Source organism: Octopus bimaculoides, chromosome 20 (genome assembly GCF_001194135.2).
Source record: "Octopus bimaculoides isolate UCB-OBI-ISO-001 chromosome 20, ASM119413v2, whole genome shotgun sequence".
Lineage (NCBI taxonomy): Eukaryota > Metazoa > Mollusca > Cephalopoda > Octopoda > Octopodidae > Octopus > Octopus bimaculoides.
This window is the reverse complement of record NC_069000.1, coordinates 24,789,556-24,803,194: the sequence shown is the minus strand read 5'-3', so window position 1 is coordinate 24,803,194 and position 13,639 is coordinate 24,789,556. Positions and strand designations below refer to the sequence as shown.

General features: G+C 38.1%; 1 protein-coding gene across 1 annotated transcript in view; it reads left to right on the top strand.

The window, feature by feature from the left end:
* The window catches only part of LOC106880105 (M-phase phosphoprotein 6), a 27,979-nt gene that overhangs the window by 14,088 nt on the left and 252 nt on the right, over positions 1-13,639 (top strand). Inside the window, exons 2-5 of the mRNA XM_014929959.2 lie at positions 1,907-2,019; positions 3,152-3,242; positions 9,394-9,476; positions 12,364-13,639. The exon at positions 12,364-13,639 is cut by the window's right edge and continues 252 nt beyond it. Of these exons, the coding sequence (XP_014785445.1) occupies positions 1,907-2,019; positions 3,152-3,242; positions 9,394-9,476; positions 12,364-12,496 (420 nt within the window). The 3' untranslated portion in view covers positions 12,497-13,639. The remainder of the gene's footprint in view (positions 1-1,906; positions 2,020-3,151; positions 3,243-9,393; positions 9,477-12,363) is intronic.

Below are 13,639 nucleotides of genomic sequence, written 5' to 3'. Positions count from 1 at the left end.
ATTTGACTTCAGTGTTTTTGTTTCACTTTTGACACGTAATACTTAAATAGTGGAGGAGATATTATGTTGCCGTGGGCTTGAACTCTGCAAGAAGTTAAAAAATTTTTTGACTAAAACACAACTGGAACCCTAAGTAAGGCATGTGTAAAATTTGAATGAAATTGGTTGCGTAGTTCTCGAGTTTTAGGGATTCACACAGACTGACAGACAGACAGACAGACACACATTCTCATTTTTATATATATAGATTACTGGTGATAATGGTGAACCCATAGCTAAACCCTCTCCTTGTCAATATATATCAGTGTCCATACTGAAGTAGGTAGTTTCTACACAGAAGGTCAACATTTCCATCAAGTTTCCTATTGGTATACTAGTGTGTTCTTTTAGATGGTTGTCTTTCACTAGTTTTTCATGAATCACCGATAGTGCTTCACCAATTGGGACTTTGGTAAACAGACTTATCACATCTAGACTCACCATCTGGTTGGATTCAATGGGGGTATCCTTGATCAATTCTGTATTCAAGTATTATGATGGAATTGTCATTCTGTAGTTTTTTGATAGTGAATGTTTCTTCCTTGGTGATGTTTGGTTTAGGAAGTTTCACTTTTCCATGTTTGTTCCACTGGTCTGAACATCCAAATAGAAAGAAAGAGAAGCTGAGAAAATTAGGTTATTCCCACCAGCAATGAGGTGGTCTGTATATGACTGCTTGACCTGCTAGAAATATTTCCATCAAATTACATTCAGCACCTTAAAAATTGGAAGGGCACATTGTATAATGTGGCTGTAGATTACATACATGAAGTCTGAACTTTAAAAGCAAATGGGAGAGTCAAAGCTGGAATGGCTTTGTTTATTGGTAGAGTTTAGTGAAAGCTGACCGAGAGGTAAATGACAACATTCTACACAGATGCTGTTTAAGGAACTTTTTTGTCTTTCCACAAACAAGACACAGTTTACATAAAAAGATATTGAATTAATAACATAATAATAATGCTGCCTGTTTAGAAACCTTGAGAGTTTAGCAATTAGAATTAATTCTGCAAAAAAAGTAGTGATTTAGTTACATAACAAAACACCTAACTTGACTTCTCACCATTAATACTTAATATCCCTCTTTTTTTTTCTTTTTTTTTTTGTTGAAAATGTACCACAAGAGTATTTCAGAAGGCTGTGTGAATCCTTTTTTTACATGGGCCATGACATCTCGTAGCTTAAGATAAGCAGAACATGGAAATTGTGATGTTTGTCTCAATTTAGAAAACCATAAACAACATTATGCAGATTTTTTTCACTCTTTCAGTGCATTCTCTCTTTGTCCATCCATCCATCCATAATTCAGTGTATATGTGTATCTATTAAGACAAGTGGAATATACATTTGCTCCATTGTAACATTCTAACCATTTGTCTTCATGACAGAATACATTATTATTGCTCTTAGCTAATGAGGTGTGAAATGGCCCTTTCTCTACATGCTCAAGAATACTACATGCTGCTCTGTCCAGGAGTTAAACCCACAACTTTAAGATCATAAGCTGAACACTCTAACCTCAAAGCCACTCACCTTCACATTTAACATTAAAAAGTTAGCAGTGTTTATTAAACACACATAGTACCATGCTTTATATTGGATGTGGTTACTGAGTCAATTTGCTGATTTTTGGGTGTGTGGGAAGGTGTTTGTGTCGTCTTAGTGTTATCTTTATATATTTCATTGTTTGAATTCTAAGATAGTATGTATGAAACAAAGACTGTATGGTCTCCAAAGCTAATCAAAGATTTGTGTGACAAAGCTTCGTTTTGTTTCTCTCATGTCACTTTCAGCTTTTTTTTATTTACTTTTTTCATTGTTTTTTCAATACAACATTTTTGTTTTCTTTTATTCTGTTTTTTGACAGTTTATGCAACGGACTGTGATCCGGCTTGAGAAAGAACAGAACGAAGATGAAAACAACAGACTCATTGATGATGAGCATTGGGTCATTGATCAGCCAGTAGAGAAATCAGCTCAGTAAGTAATCCACAAGTTAGCATGATGTATGTATGTGAAGCGAGAAGTATGGGACTTATGGATAGAGTGGGTACTACTGCATTGCAGTGATTTCAAACCCTTTCTTCAACTCTTCATTTCCTGTGTTCCATTTGTTTAAAAATACCCCCCAAAAGAGTCACACGTCACCTAGACCTTTTGAAGGAACAGCCATAAACTTGATGGTTCCTTGTCTTAAGAATGTTTCTCCTCAAGGGAACCTCTGTTTTAATGTTTCAAATTGCTGAGCTTTCTAGTGAGTACAATAAGTAGTGACTAACCAACCCCTCTTTTATTTAAATACAATGTATCTAGGATTATATTAACCCAGTGTGTGTCTGTTTTCCCGTAACTTAGCAGTTTGGCAAAAAAGACCTGGAGTTGATTCATCATCGTCATTCAGTGTTTGTTTTCCATGTTGGCAAGGGTTAGACAATTTGACAGGAACTGGTAAGCTGGAGAGCTGCACCAAGCTCTAGTCTGTTTTGGCTTGGTTTCTATGGCTGGATGCCCTTCCTAACACCAACCACTCCTCAGAGTGTACCAGGTGCCTTTTATGTGTCATTTGACACACAAATTCTTCAAGGCAGTGCTTCAGCTATCTGCAGTTTAATGACTGAAACAAGCAAAAGAAAAGAGAGATATTGGTGGAGGGGACAGACAAGCACTTGGGTATGACATTGAATCATTTATAAAAGATGTTTTATAAGCATAAGCTGAATTTTTGAAATAGCTGTAATGGTATATCAATGACTATAGTTTCTCTGCCCAATATGTTTATGTAACATCATTTTTTGCTGATATTAGAGCATCGATAAGTGCATGTCTATCACTTGTCTCTTTATTATCTCTCAAACTATACATTTCTTATAGCCCACCTGTTGTTTCACTGGAATGGTAGAAATAATTTGATGAAATTTTCTTATTGTTAAATAATATTTCATCGAACTATTTCTTCAAACTACTTTGTCATTCATGACTTTATACTCTCCTAATCGTTTTTTCTTATATTGTACTATATATTCTATTTGTTTTTGTAGTATGAATCCATATATTGTGACTTACATATCTATATATATTGCTCAGGTTTCTGTTCACTTTTATTTTCTGGCAGGAGCTGTTTTGAAATCAATCCAAGCTATGTTTCCTGTGAAGGTCTGGTCTTTGGAAGAATGTCGTTTTTAGGTTTCAATCCTGAAATTGAAGTAAGTTAAGCAACTGATTGCAACACTCCTCTGCACCATATTATTCGTTTTCAAAAATATTTGAAAGGGTATTTACCTTCAGTTAGTATATCTGTGTTAAAAATTGACTTATAACCTATTAGTAAAGGAGTGAATGTGTGTGTGTGTGTATGTATGTAAATAAACATATAAACACACGTGTGTGTGTGTGTATAAGTTAAAAAACAATGAATTCACAAACAAATGGAAATCAGACACAGAAGGTCACCAACTCCTCATCAGTTGTCATCCAGAAGGTCAAACGCAGTTTCATACCTTCAACAATAATATTGCTCCCCTTCTGGTGGTGCCAACAAGAAAAAGCTGCCAGGAAGTGGCTAGCCAGCTAATAAGGGATCAAACATGACAGAAAGTGAACAAATAAGAAATAAATATGCAATACATGAATAAATGTGATTCAAGATGAAGTGTGGACATACGAACACGCTAAAATAAATAAATGGAATATGGCCTTAGGGCCAGTCAGAAGACAGAAGTGTGGTTAACGCCAAGAAAGATATCCTAAAGAATTAGAAACAGGGCAACAGATAGACAGTGAAATAGGTTGAAAGTGGGAGACTAGGAGAAAATACAACCAGTCTTTCAGCATGAAAAGGAAAGAAGAAATAGAAAAGATGACAATGACCATGGGTCGTGTGTCAGTAGTAGAGGGCAGAGAGGAAAGGGAGAGAAAGGAAGAATATCATCATTTAACATCCATTGTCCATGCTGGCATGGGTTGGAAGGTTGCACCAGTTCCAGTCTGATTTGACAAGGTTTTCTATGGCTGGACGCCCTTCCTAACTCCAGCCACTCCGAGAGTGTAATGGGCGCTTTCTTATGTGCCACGGGTGCCATTTGCATGACACCAGTATCTGTAATTTTGCTCGGCTTGATGGGTCTTTTTCTCAAGCATGACTTAATGCCAAAGGTCTTGGTCATTGTCTCTGTGAAGCCCAACACTCGAAAGGAACTCAGCCACTTTGCCTCCATGAGGCCCAATGCTCAAAGGTGCTCTTTACATGACACCAGCATCAGCTATGGCTATAATTTCTCTTGACTTGATGGGTCTTTTCAATTGGTCACTAGTCATTGCTTCTGTAAGGCTCAAAGCTCGATGATCATGCTTCACCACTTCATCTCATGTCTTCCTGTATCTATCTCTACCAGAGGTTCTCTCCACAGTTAGAGATCAGCATTTTATACAGCTGTCCTCATACATACACATCACATGACCATACCAGCGCAGTTGTCTCTCTTGCACACCACATCTGATGCCTCTTTTGGCTAACTTTTCTCTCAAGATGCTTATACTTTGTCAAACATGCACACTGACACTGCACATCCAGCAAAGCATACTGGCTTCATTTCTTTCAAGCCTATGCATGTCCTCTGCTGTCACAGCCATCTTTCACTGCCATGTAGCATAGCTGTTCGCACACAGGCATCATACAATCTTTCACTCTGAGAGAGAGGCACTTTGTTGCCAGCAGAGGTAGGAGCCTATTCTTATTCTTACAGCTATGCTCTCAGAGCATCCATCTACACTACTATCTTGGTCACCAAGAAAACAGATGCTATCTATTGCTTCTAGCTTGCACCCCCTACCAGTTGATAGAGTTTATTTTCAGCGTTTATTATACCTGTGCATCTTCCACATACAAAAGCTAGTTTCCTTGTTAACTTTTTTTTGATATTGCTATGCCTTTGATGTGTCTAAATCTTATATTGGGTGCATCTTTATGGAGTTTCTTTTTACGCCTTTCCTACTGATTGAGCAGGGCCATCTATCTGAAGAGATTTGTGATCTGTCTGCCTTCCTACTTACCAAGACGTTGGTTTTTGCTAGGTTAAATCTAAGGCCCTTCATTTCTAGACCTTGCTTCCACACCTGAAATTTCTTCTCTAGTTCTGATAGTGATTCAGCAATAAGAACAAGGTCATCAGCATAGAGGAGCTCGCAGGGGCAGCCTGCTTAAATTCCTCTGTTATTGCCTGGATGACTATGATGAACAAAAGTGGGCTGAGCACTGATCCTTGGTGAATCCCTGCTTGTATCCTGAATTCTTCGCTGTACTCATTGCCCACCCTCACCTTACTGGTAGCATCCCTGTACATAGCTTATACAGCCACTTGTCTATCCCTAGTTTCTGCATAGACCACCAGATAAGGGATCGGGGGACCCTGTCAGAGGCTTTCTCCAAGTTAACAAAGGCCAACTACAGAGGTTTATCTTTGGCTATGTATTTCTCCTACAGCTGCCTTACCACAAACATAGCATCAGTGGTACTTCTCCCTGGTACAAAACTAAACTGCATCTCATCTAGATTAACTCTCTCTCTAATTAGTTGGGCTATGACCCTCTCCATAACTTTCATCACCTGATTCAACAATTTGATACCTTTAATTATTTCTAAGGCATCACCTTTACCTTTGTAGCAGTTGACTATGGTGCTGCTACACCAGTCATTGGGTATGACCCCTTCATGAACCACCTGATTTACAGTATGGGTAACTAGACCATAACCCATATGACCAGATATTTTAAGCATCTCAGCAGTGATTCCTGATAGGCTGGGAGCTTTCCCTGTCTTCATATCCTTAATTGCTTTATCTACCAAGGAAATGTTGATTTGGGTAGCTGGTCTCCCTGTTGGGTCAACATTTGGCAGACTCTCCTCCTCCCATTCATTCTCTACATTCAGCAGTCTTTCATAATGGCACTTCCAAGCCTCTTTCTTTGCAGAATCATTAAATGCAAGTGCACCATTATCCATGCAGACACATTTCTCTCTTATGACATCATGATTTTCTCTCACTGTCTTGCAATCCGAAGCACTTCAGTTCTTTGGTCCTCACGTCACTGAACATTGACAAACTGTTTCTTTTTTGCTTCTCCCTTGGCTAGATATACCTGTCTCCTCGCTTCCCTTCTGGCTAAATGATACAGTTCCCTGCTATCCCAACTCTTCCAGGCCTGTTTCTTTGTTCTAATGGCCTTGTCTACTGCATCGGTCCACCACCATGTTACCCTAGGTCTGGATGGGACTTTGCACCAGCCATAGATTTGATCTGTGGCACTCTGCAGGGTGTCCAGCAGGAATTTCCAGTTGCCATCTATGTCATAAATCTGTAGCTCGTCCTCACTCTCATCAAATTTCTCAATTAGGACGTCCCTAAATCTCTGACCGTATGCAGAGTATTTAAACTTCCAAATCCTTTTCCAGATTGGTCTGCTTCTTGGCATTCTTCTGACCTGAAATCTAGAATCACTAATGACTTAGTCTATGCTGGGAGGTACAATCGTCACCAGAGCGGGTCTTTGTATTTAAGAGCAACCATGCATCCCACTGTCCGGTGATAATGTAATTGATCTGACTAGCACAGTCACCTGATTGGTAGGTTATCAGGGGTCTGGCTGACTTCCTGAAGTTGGTGTTGCATATCAATAGGCTATTTGCATCACAGAGCTCCAGTAGCCTTGTTCCTTCTTCATTTCAGGAACAAATTCCATGGACGCCATGGAAGATACCAGTCTGCCCTCTGACATGCCCATTGAAATCTCCAGCTACAAAGATGAGATCATCTTCACTTATCTTTGAGGTAGCCTGCAGAAGAATATCATAAAAGTGGTCCTTCTGTTCATTTGGTAGGCCTGTTTGTGGGGCATAGAAAGAGAATTATACTATTCTGCAAGACTAGCCTGAGCTTAAGCACTCTGTTGCACACGCTCACTACCTCTATGACCTTATCCACCCATTTTTCAGCAAAAAATATGCCCACACCATCTACCCTGTCACTGTTACCTTCCCAGAAGATTTTTATACCTATGTGTTTGCCTGTGAGGAACCTGGCTGAAGCTCCTCCACCTTACCTCTTGGATGCAGCATATATCAACATGCCTCCGTCCAAGCATCTCAGCAACCTTGCTAAACCTACCTTTCAATGTACCTGCATTGACAGAACTAACTCTGAAAACTGGGAAAGGGACGTGGGAGAAAACATGGGAGAGAGTGATGGTATTCAGCACCTGAATTGAAGGTTTCAGTGGTCACTTGATAACAGACATGTTATATCAGTTGTTATCGCTTTAACCTATCATCATTCAAACATGTTAAAATTGTTTCCCCTATTGGGGAAAAATGCAAAATAATGCAACATAATGCAAAATTACAAGTTACATAATCCACACTTGCTGCCTACTCATTAGAGATGTGTAATTATTACACATAATATTGTTGTAGAGAACAGGTCACACTAACTTGTAATTCTGCATTATGTGACCAATAATATTATGCTAATGAAACAGGTAAGATGGTATAGTTAAATATCTTATTAACAATCTCTCCTGTTCTGTTTTCTTTTCTAAGTATACTCTGTGGGACATACAAAAGCAGACTTAACATTAAGGGATGAACTGAAATTTACATGGTATTCTTAATATTGATTATTTGTCAAACAATTTAAAGTTTAAATTGCATTATATGAATATGTTACTATACACATACATACATCTTTGTTCTCTTTAGACAAGGAAATTTGCAGAATTAATGGTGCAATGGACAAAATGTACATTTATTTAGTTATGGCCCTTTATGTTCTTGCCCACATCATATTTGTCATTCAGCCTTTTGGAGTTAATAAAGTATCAGTCAAGTCTTGGGTGTTGTTTTAGTAATTTTTGTCCCCTCCCTACAAATTTCTAACCTAGATGTGAATGAAATTATAATAGAAGTCTAAGACCATTCTTCAGCTGATCTAATTTGTGTAGATGCTTGTGGTTGAACAGGTCTACAGCACATCATGTTTCTTCTCCTCTTAGTATTGCATCATATTATCTGAACCTCAGCATCTCAATAGATGACCTTATCACTTCTTCTTGTGACTTCATCAACCATCAGGCCACAGCTCATTTTCATTCACTTATCATCTTTTGCTGGCATCACATGTCCATAACAATAACGTTCTCTCTCTCCCTCTCTTTCTCCCTCTCTTTCTCCCTCTCTCTCTCTCTCTATCTCTCTCTCCCTCTCTCTCTCTCTCTCTCTCTCTCTCTCTCTCTCTCTCTCTCTCTCTCTCTCACACACACACAAACATGCAACTCTCTTTAAAATGTTATGGATGCATTGGCTATTAGCAACCCTAACCTGAAAAATAAGGTCATTTGGTCATGACTGAAATGCCTTTGACCAATGCTCAGCTGGGGTTAAACAAGGCCAACATCATGTGTATGTATGTATAAGTTGTAACTAGGTCTCCATTGATTTCAACTTTAAGTATTTAGTTGTGTGGTCAACTGAACTGCTCACTGAATTAGTGACTGAGTTTTCCACAGGCATGTATACCCCTTAAAGCAGTCATCAAGCAGAATGGAGTGAATGACAAGGCTGTACCTTTGAATTACTAGTGCAATACATCCGATGGGCTTCCTGAGGAATAGGTCGACCCAAATCTATGGCCAAAGATACTTGCCCAAAGCACTAAACTTTAGGACTGAACCCAGAAGTTTGGGACTGTGAAGCTAACTTCTTAAATCATTTTGGAATGCTATTCCCCTGTCTACCCCCTTCCCCTCTTTCATTAGTGGAATCTCTGCCCGTAGAGTATAACTATGGGAAGGATTGTTGCATATTTGGTAGTAGTGTACAACACAGTCTAATTAGAATTCAAATACAATAGCCAGAGTGAACAAAAGAAGCTAATGAAACATCTATTTGTTAATTATTTAATGCTCCCTTTTATGTCAGTTTGCTGTAAACACAGCACATTGAGAAGATATGTACCCTTCAGCCATTTGGCTATATAGCTGCCACCTTAACAGCATCAGACTAACCTGACTTCTGAACAATGAAAACATTGTGAAAACTAAAATGAGGGGAAAGGTGGAAAAACACACACACACACACAGAGGGGGATAGAGAGAGAAGAAGACTGAGAAAGAAGTGAAGACTGATCTTGTGTTCCTCATGAATGAAATGATAAAGGACTGCTGCAAGTGACAAGATCTTCTGCTGGAGAAGATCCATCCAACCTATGCAAGCAACACAATAAGAAAATGGTATAAAATGATGAAATTGTCTTATAGTGCACATTGTTTATCAGTTTTTGAAGTTGTTTTGTATATTGTTCACAGAAATTAATGAAAATTGATGATTTAGATCGTGCTGGCAATAGAGAAGATGAGACGTCTGTAGGAGATGAAGAAATGGCAAACAGGTAAAACTTTTCTTTATCTATTCAGGTTTGGAGATAATTCTTTTGTACATTCATAAATTGTAACTACTTCTTCACAACCATTTGTTACTATTCCCTGCTGGTATAGTGATCAATCCAATGCATTCAGTTATCAAACCATTGATGAATAAAAGTTTCAACATGCCAACACCAGCTTTTCTGTGCTACCTATAGGTCTTCTTGTCCATGCTGGCTAATTGCTGGTTGGATGGGGTGCTCTCGTAGGTGATAAGCTCTGGCCATTAGCATCTATGTGGAGTTTGAACTAGGAATGCAAAGTGCCAGAACACACAAGTTTCCACTCAGAGTTTGGACTTAGTGAGATTTGAAATCAGAGCACTCATAATAAATTTTATAAATAACTGAGTATGTTCTGTGTTGGATTCATTTATTTTAGACGATTGTCCTGCTCAGTCTAAATGAGCATTTTCATTTTTATGGGCCAAATTCTGAAACTTTTTAATAGATTTAACCAATTTACTTTGGCATAACTTAATTCTCATAAAAACATAAAGGTCATGTCTCTTGTACATAAATGTCATACCTCTTCCTATCTACTAAAGCCTTAATACTAGGACATCCTAGTAACACTCAAACTAGATACATGTATGCAGTGTTGGCAGCAGTGGGGATGGTGATGACATAAAAAGTGGAAGAAATGCCTGGCTGTAGTTCCAGGATCTACTTTATATTTCATCTGGTCTCAAGGTTGATAAAATACCTGTCAATTTCTGGGGTTGCTATAAATTTTTTTTCTTTCCATAATTAATGGCTCTATGCAACCCGTGCTGAGATGAGAAGAGAGATGAAAAAAAAAATGGTGTTTATAACAATGTTAGAAATCATTGTTAGCAACCTCAGTAGATACAGATGTGGCTGTGTGGTTCAGAAGCTTGCTTTGCAACCATGTTTGTTAGTTCAGTCCTACTGCATTGCACCTTGGGTAAGTGTCTTCTATTATAGCCCCAGGTTGACTCAAGAATGAGTTTGGTTGACAAAAACAGAAAGAACCCTGTAATTTGTATGTTTCTTTATCTTGGTATTGAAAGATAGTTGTAAATGAATGCCATTGTCATACAAACTGTTAGTCATCTCCTGTTTCCTGTGAAAAAAGTCTGGCCATAAGAAAATATTACCTTACTGGAAACAGTAAGGGTGTCTAGCCATAGAAAGTCTGCTTCAATAAACTCCATCCAGTCCATGCAGGCATGGAAAAGTGGATGTTAAGAATAGCAATGATGAACATTATCATTACCAACAATGTCTTAAGAAAACCTCTATTGTCATCGTCGTTTAACGTCCGCTTTCCATGCTAGCATGGGTTGGACGATTTGACTGAGGACTGGTGAAACCAGATGGCTACACCAGGCTCCAATCTGATTTGGCAGAGTTTCTACAGCTGGATGCCCTTCCTAACGCCAACCACTCAGAGAGTGTAGTGGGTGCTTTTACATGTCACCCACACGAAGGCCAGTCAGGCGGTACTGGCAACAGCCACGCTCAAAATGGTGCATTTCATGTGCCACCCGCACAAAAAAAAAAAATTTTCGTGTGTCGCCCGCACATGAGCCAGTCCAGGGGAACCATCTATATAGTTGATTAACCTGCTAGAAACAGCAACCAAATCTCCCTCAAATCTCATATCTTAAATAACAACGGAACAGTGTAGTCCTAGATCCTCTTTCAAAAATGAGATGCTCATTTTAGACTGATTAAAACAATGCTGACTGAAACAGTGAAACAATGTTGTAGATATTTGTCAACTTATTTGTCGAAACTGAAAATGAGAAATTTATAAAACCTAGAATTTTCATGGATCTCATTCCCTTTTGATACCATCGTGCCTGAAACCACCCTTGGTTTTATGATACAAACTCCTTGTTTTAAAACGATTTAAATTAAAACCACCAGTCGAAATTTCATGTCATTTATGTTCCAAACACCAGCCTAATAATGATGTTATTTTACTAAGTTCATCGTTGTTTTCAAAATTAATTGAAACAAAAGACTGTGTATTTCAACTGAAATATGGTAAGATAAGGTTTAACAGTTTTCTTAACACTGAGCACATCAGAGATAAATTCCCACCTTTTTTTAATGTATTTAGCCTGAGGAAGAGGTGGGGTAGTGTGCATGATACTTGAAACTTGAGATTTAATGAGTCTAGTTTGAACATCTGCAGATCAATATGTGCATTAAAAACATATACATAGGGAACTGGAGGTCAAGTTTGAAGCTTGCAACAGTAACCACTGCTAAATGCATCTCAAGGGCTGGCTAGCCTGTCTATTCCATGTATGCTAGATTTTTAGCCAGCTAGGCAAGGCATGGGGCCCTGTTAACTCAATGACTATTTCAGTCATAATTGACTACTTACTAGTAAGAGAAGTGCTTCCAGCTGTAAAATGTGCATGTACCAAGGAGAGAATCTGCTAGAAATAGTGACCAAACCTTCCTCTACTTACACCAAAGTTTTTTAAGAAAGACTCATTGGTTAATATAGTCTGGAAGCAAAAAACAGCTTGTTCAGTGCTAGAATGCCTTTGATAGTTGGTAAATATGTAAGGGCTGAATTTTTAAATAATATTTAAAATCATGGAAAAGTGTTTGTCAAACTTGAGCTAATTAAGGAGCTTCTACATGGTCACACCACCAGTTATAAATTCCAACCGAATACTGTCAAATCAAACCCTACCATCATAAAATAAAGAGGCAATATTCAGTATATAAAAAATAGATTTATTAATACTGAAATGCTTTGATCATAGGATTACTCTATCAAAGTTAAGTTAAGCAACATGTATAATTTAATGCAAACTAATATGTGAGCTTCTTAATTATGTCTTCTTAATTACTTCTTTTTCTGCAGGTTCTCACAGATTGTTCACTCAGGGAATCTAAAGAAAAGACATGGTTATGCAGAGGATTTGTTAGCATCTAATTCTGGTCCTGGTCCTAGAAAGAGATACAAACGAAAATTTCTAAAACCTCTTGATATATAGATGTATATATTTTTGAATACCTTTTCAACTCTTCCATTTTTTAAAAACATATTTAAACCATATATGTGTGTGTGTGTGTGTGTGTGTGTATACACACATACAGATATAGATACATACCTGCATATATACATGCACATACATTGTCTTTTTCATTACACACCACCCTTGCACCTTATACTTAATGTGTGTGCTAATTTTGGTGTCTTATTTTAAAAGAAATTTTAGAAGAATGCCTACAACATTTATTGATAGGGATGCTTGACACTAATAGTCAAAATTATAAAATTTCTTTTGACATGCAGGCAAAACTAATTTTATAAATTTGACTGTACTACACACGCACGCAATTTTTCGCCTAGTAGTGTTGACAGTATATATATATATATATATATATATGTATATACACATACACGAATTACACCTGGTAGTGTTGACAGAATACAGACTACCTGTGGGAAGGGACCACAAATTAAACTGTATGTAATATATACTATGTATGTGTCCATATTACTTGCACACTCAAGTTTTCACATGCACACCTTTTATTAGTTCATCCATCATTGTAGATAATGACCAAAGGCATCACATGGGAGAAGAAGATGGGTCACAGTGTGTCCAACTGTGGCCAATCAGTTCAATGCATGCTTGGAAGGTTCTGCTATAGGTTGGGAACTAATGGTTTGCCAGGACTGAAGACAAGGACTTGTGCAGTTTGTGGGGTTTTTTGTACCCCTGCAAACCTCTGTTAGTGCAGCTTTGTCAGGCAGGGCAGTCTTATCTTAGACACAAAGCTCTTGGCTACATCTATGAAGGCTGCACTCAGAATCACTGTGGTTAGTGGCTAAGGTGATGAGAATAGCATTCTTTTCAGTGTTAGATTCAAAGTTCCTATACTGTGGCTGAAAAAACAGAGAGGATATTAATGTTTGGGCTACTTATGGTTCTTAAAAGTTTTGTCCTCAAATAGCCTATGCACTTTGTATACATATACAATGAGTTTATTTCAGTTTCCGTCAGACAAACCCACTCACTTTACTCAGTTTAGGGCTATAGTGGAGGACACCCAACTTGCCGTGCAATGGAACTGAACCACAGATCACTTGGTTAGACAGCAAGCTTATCAACCACACAGCCTCACATATA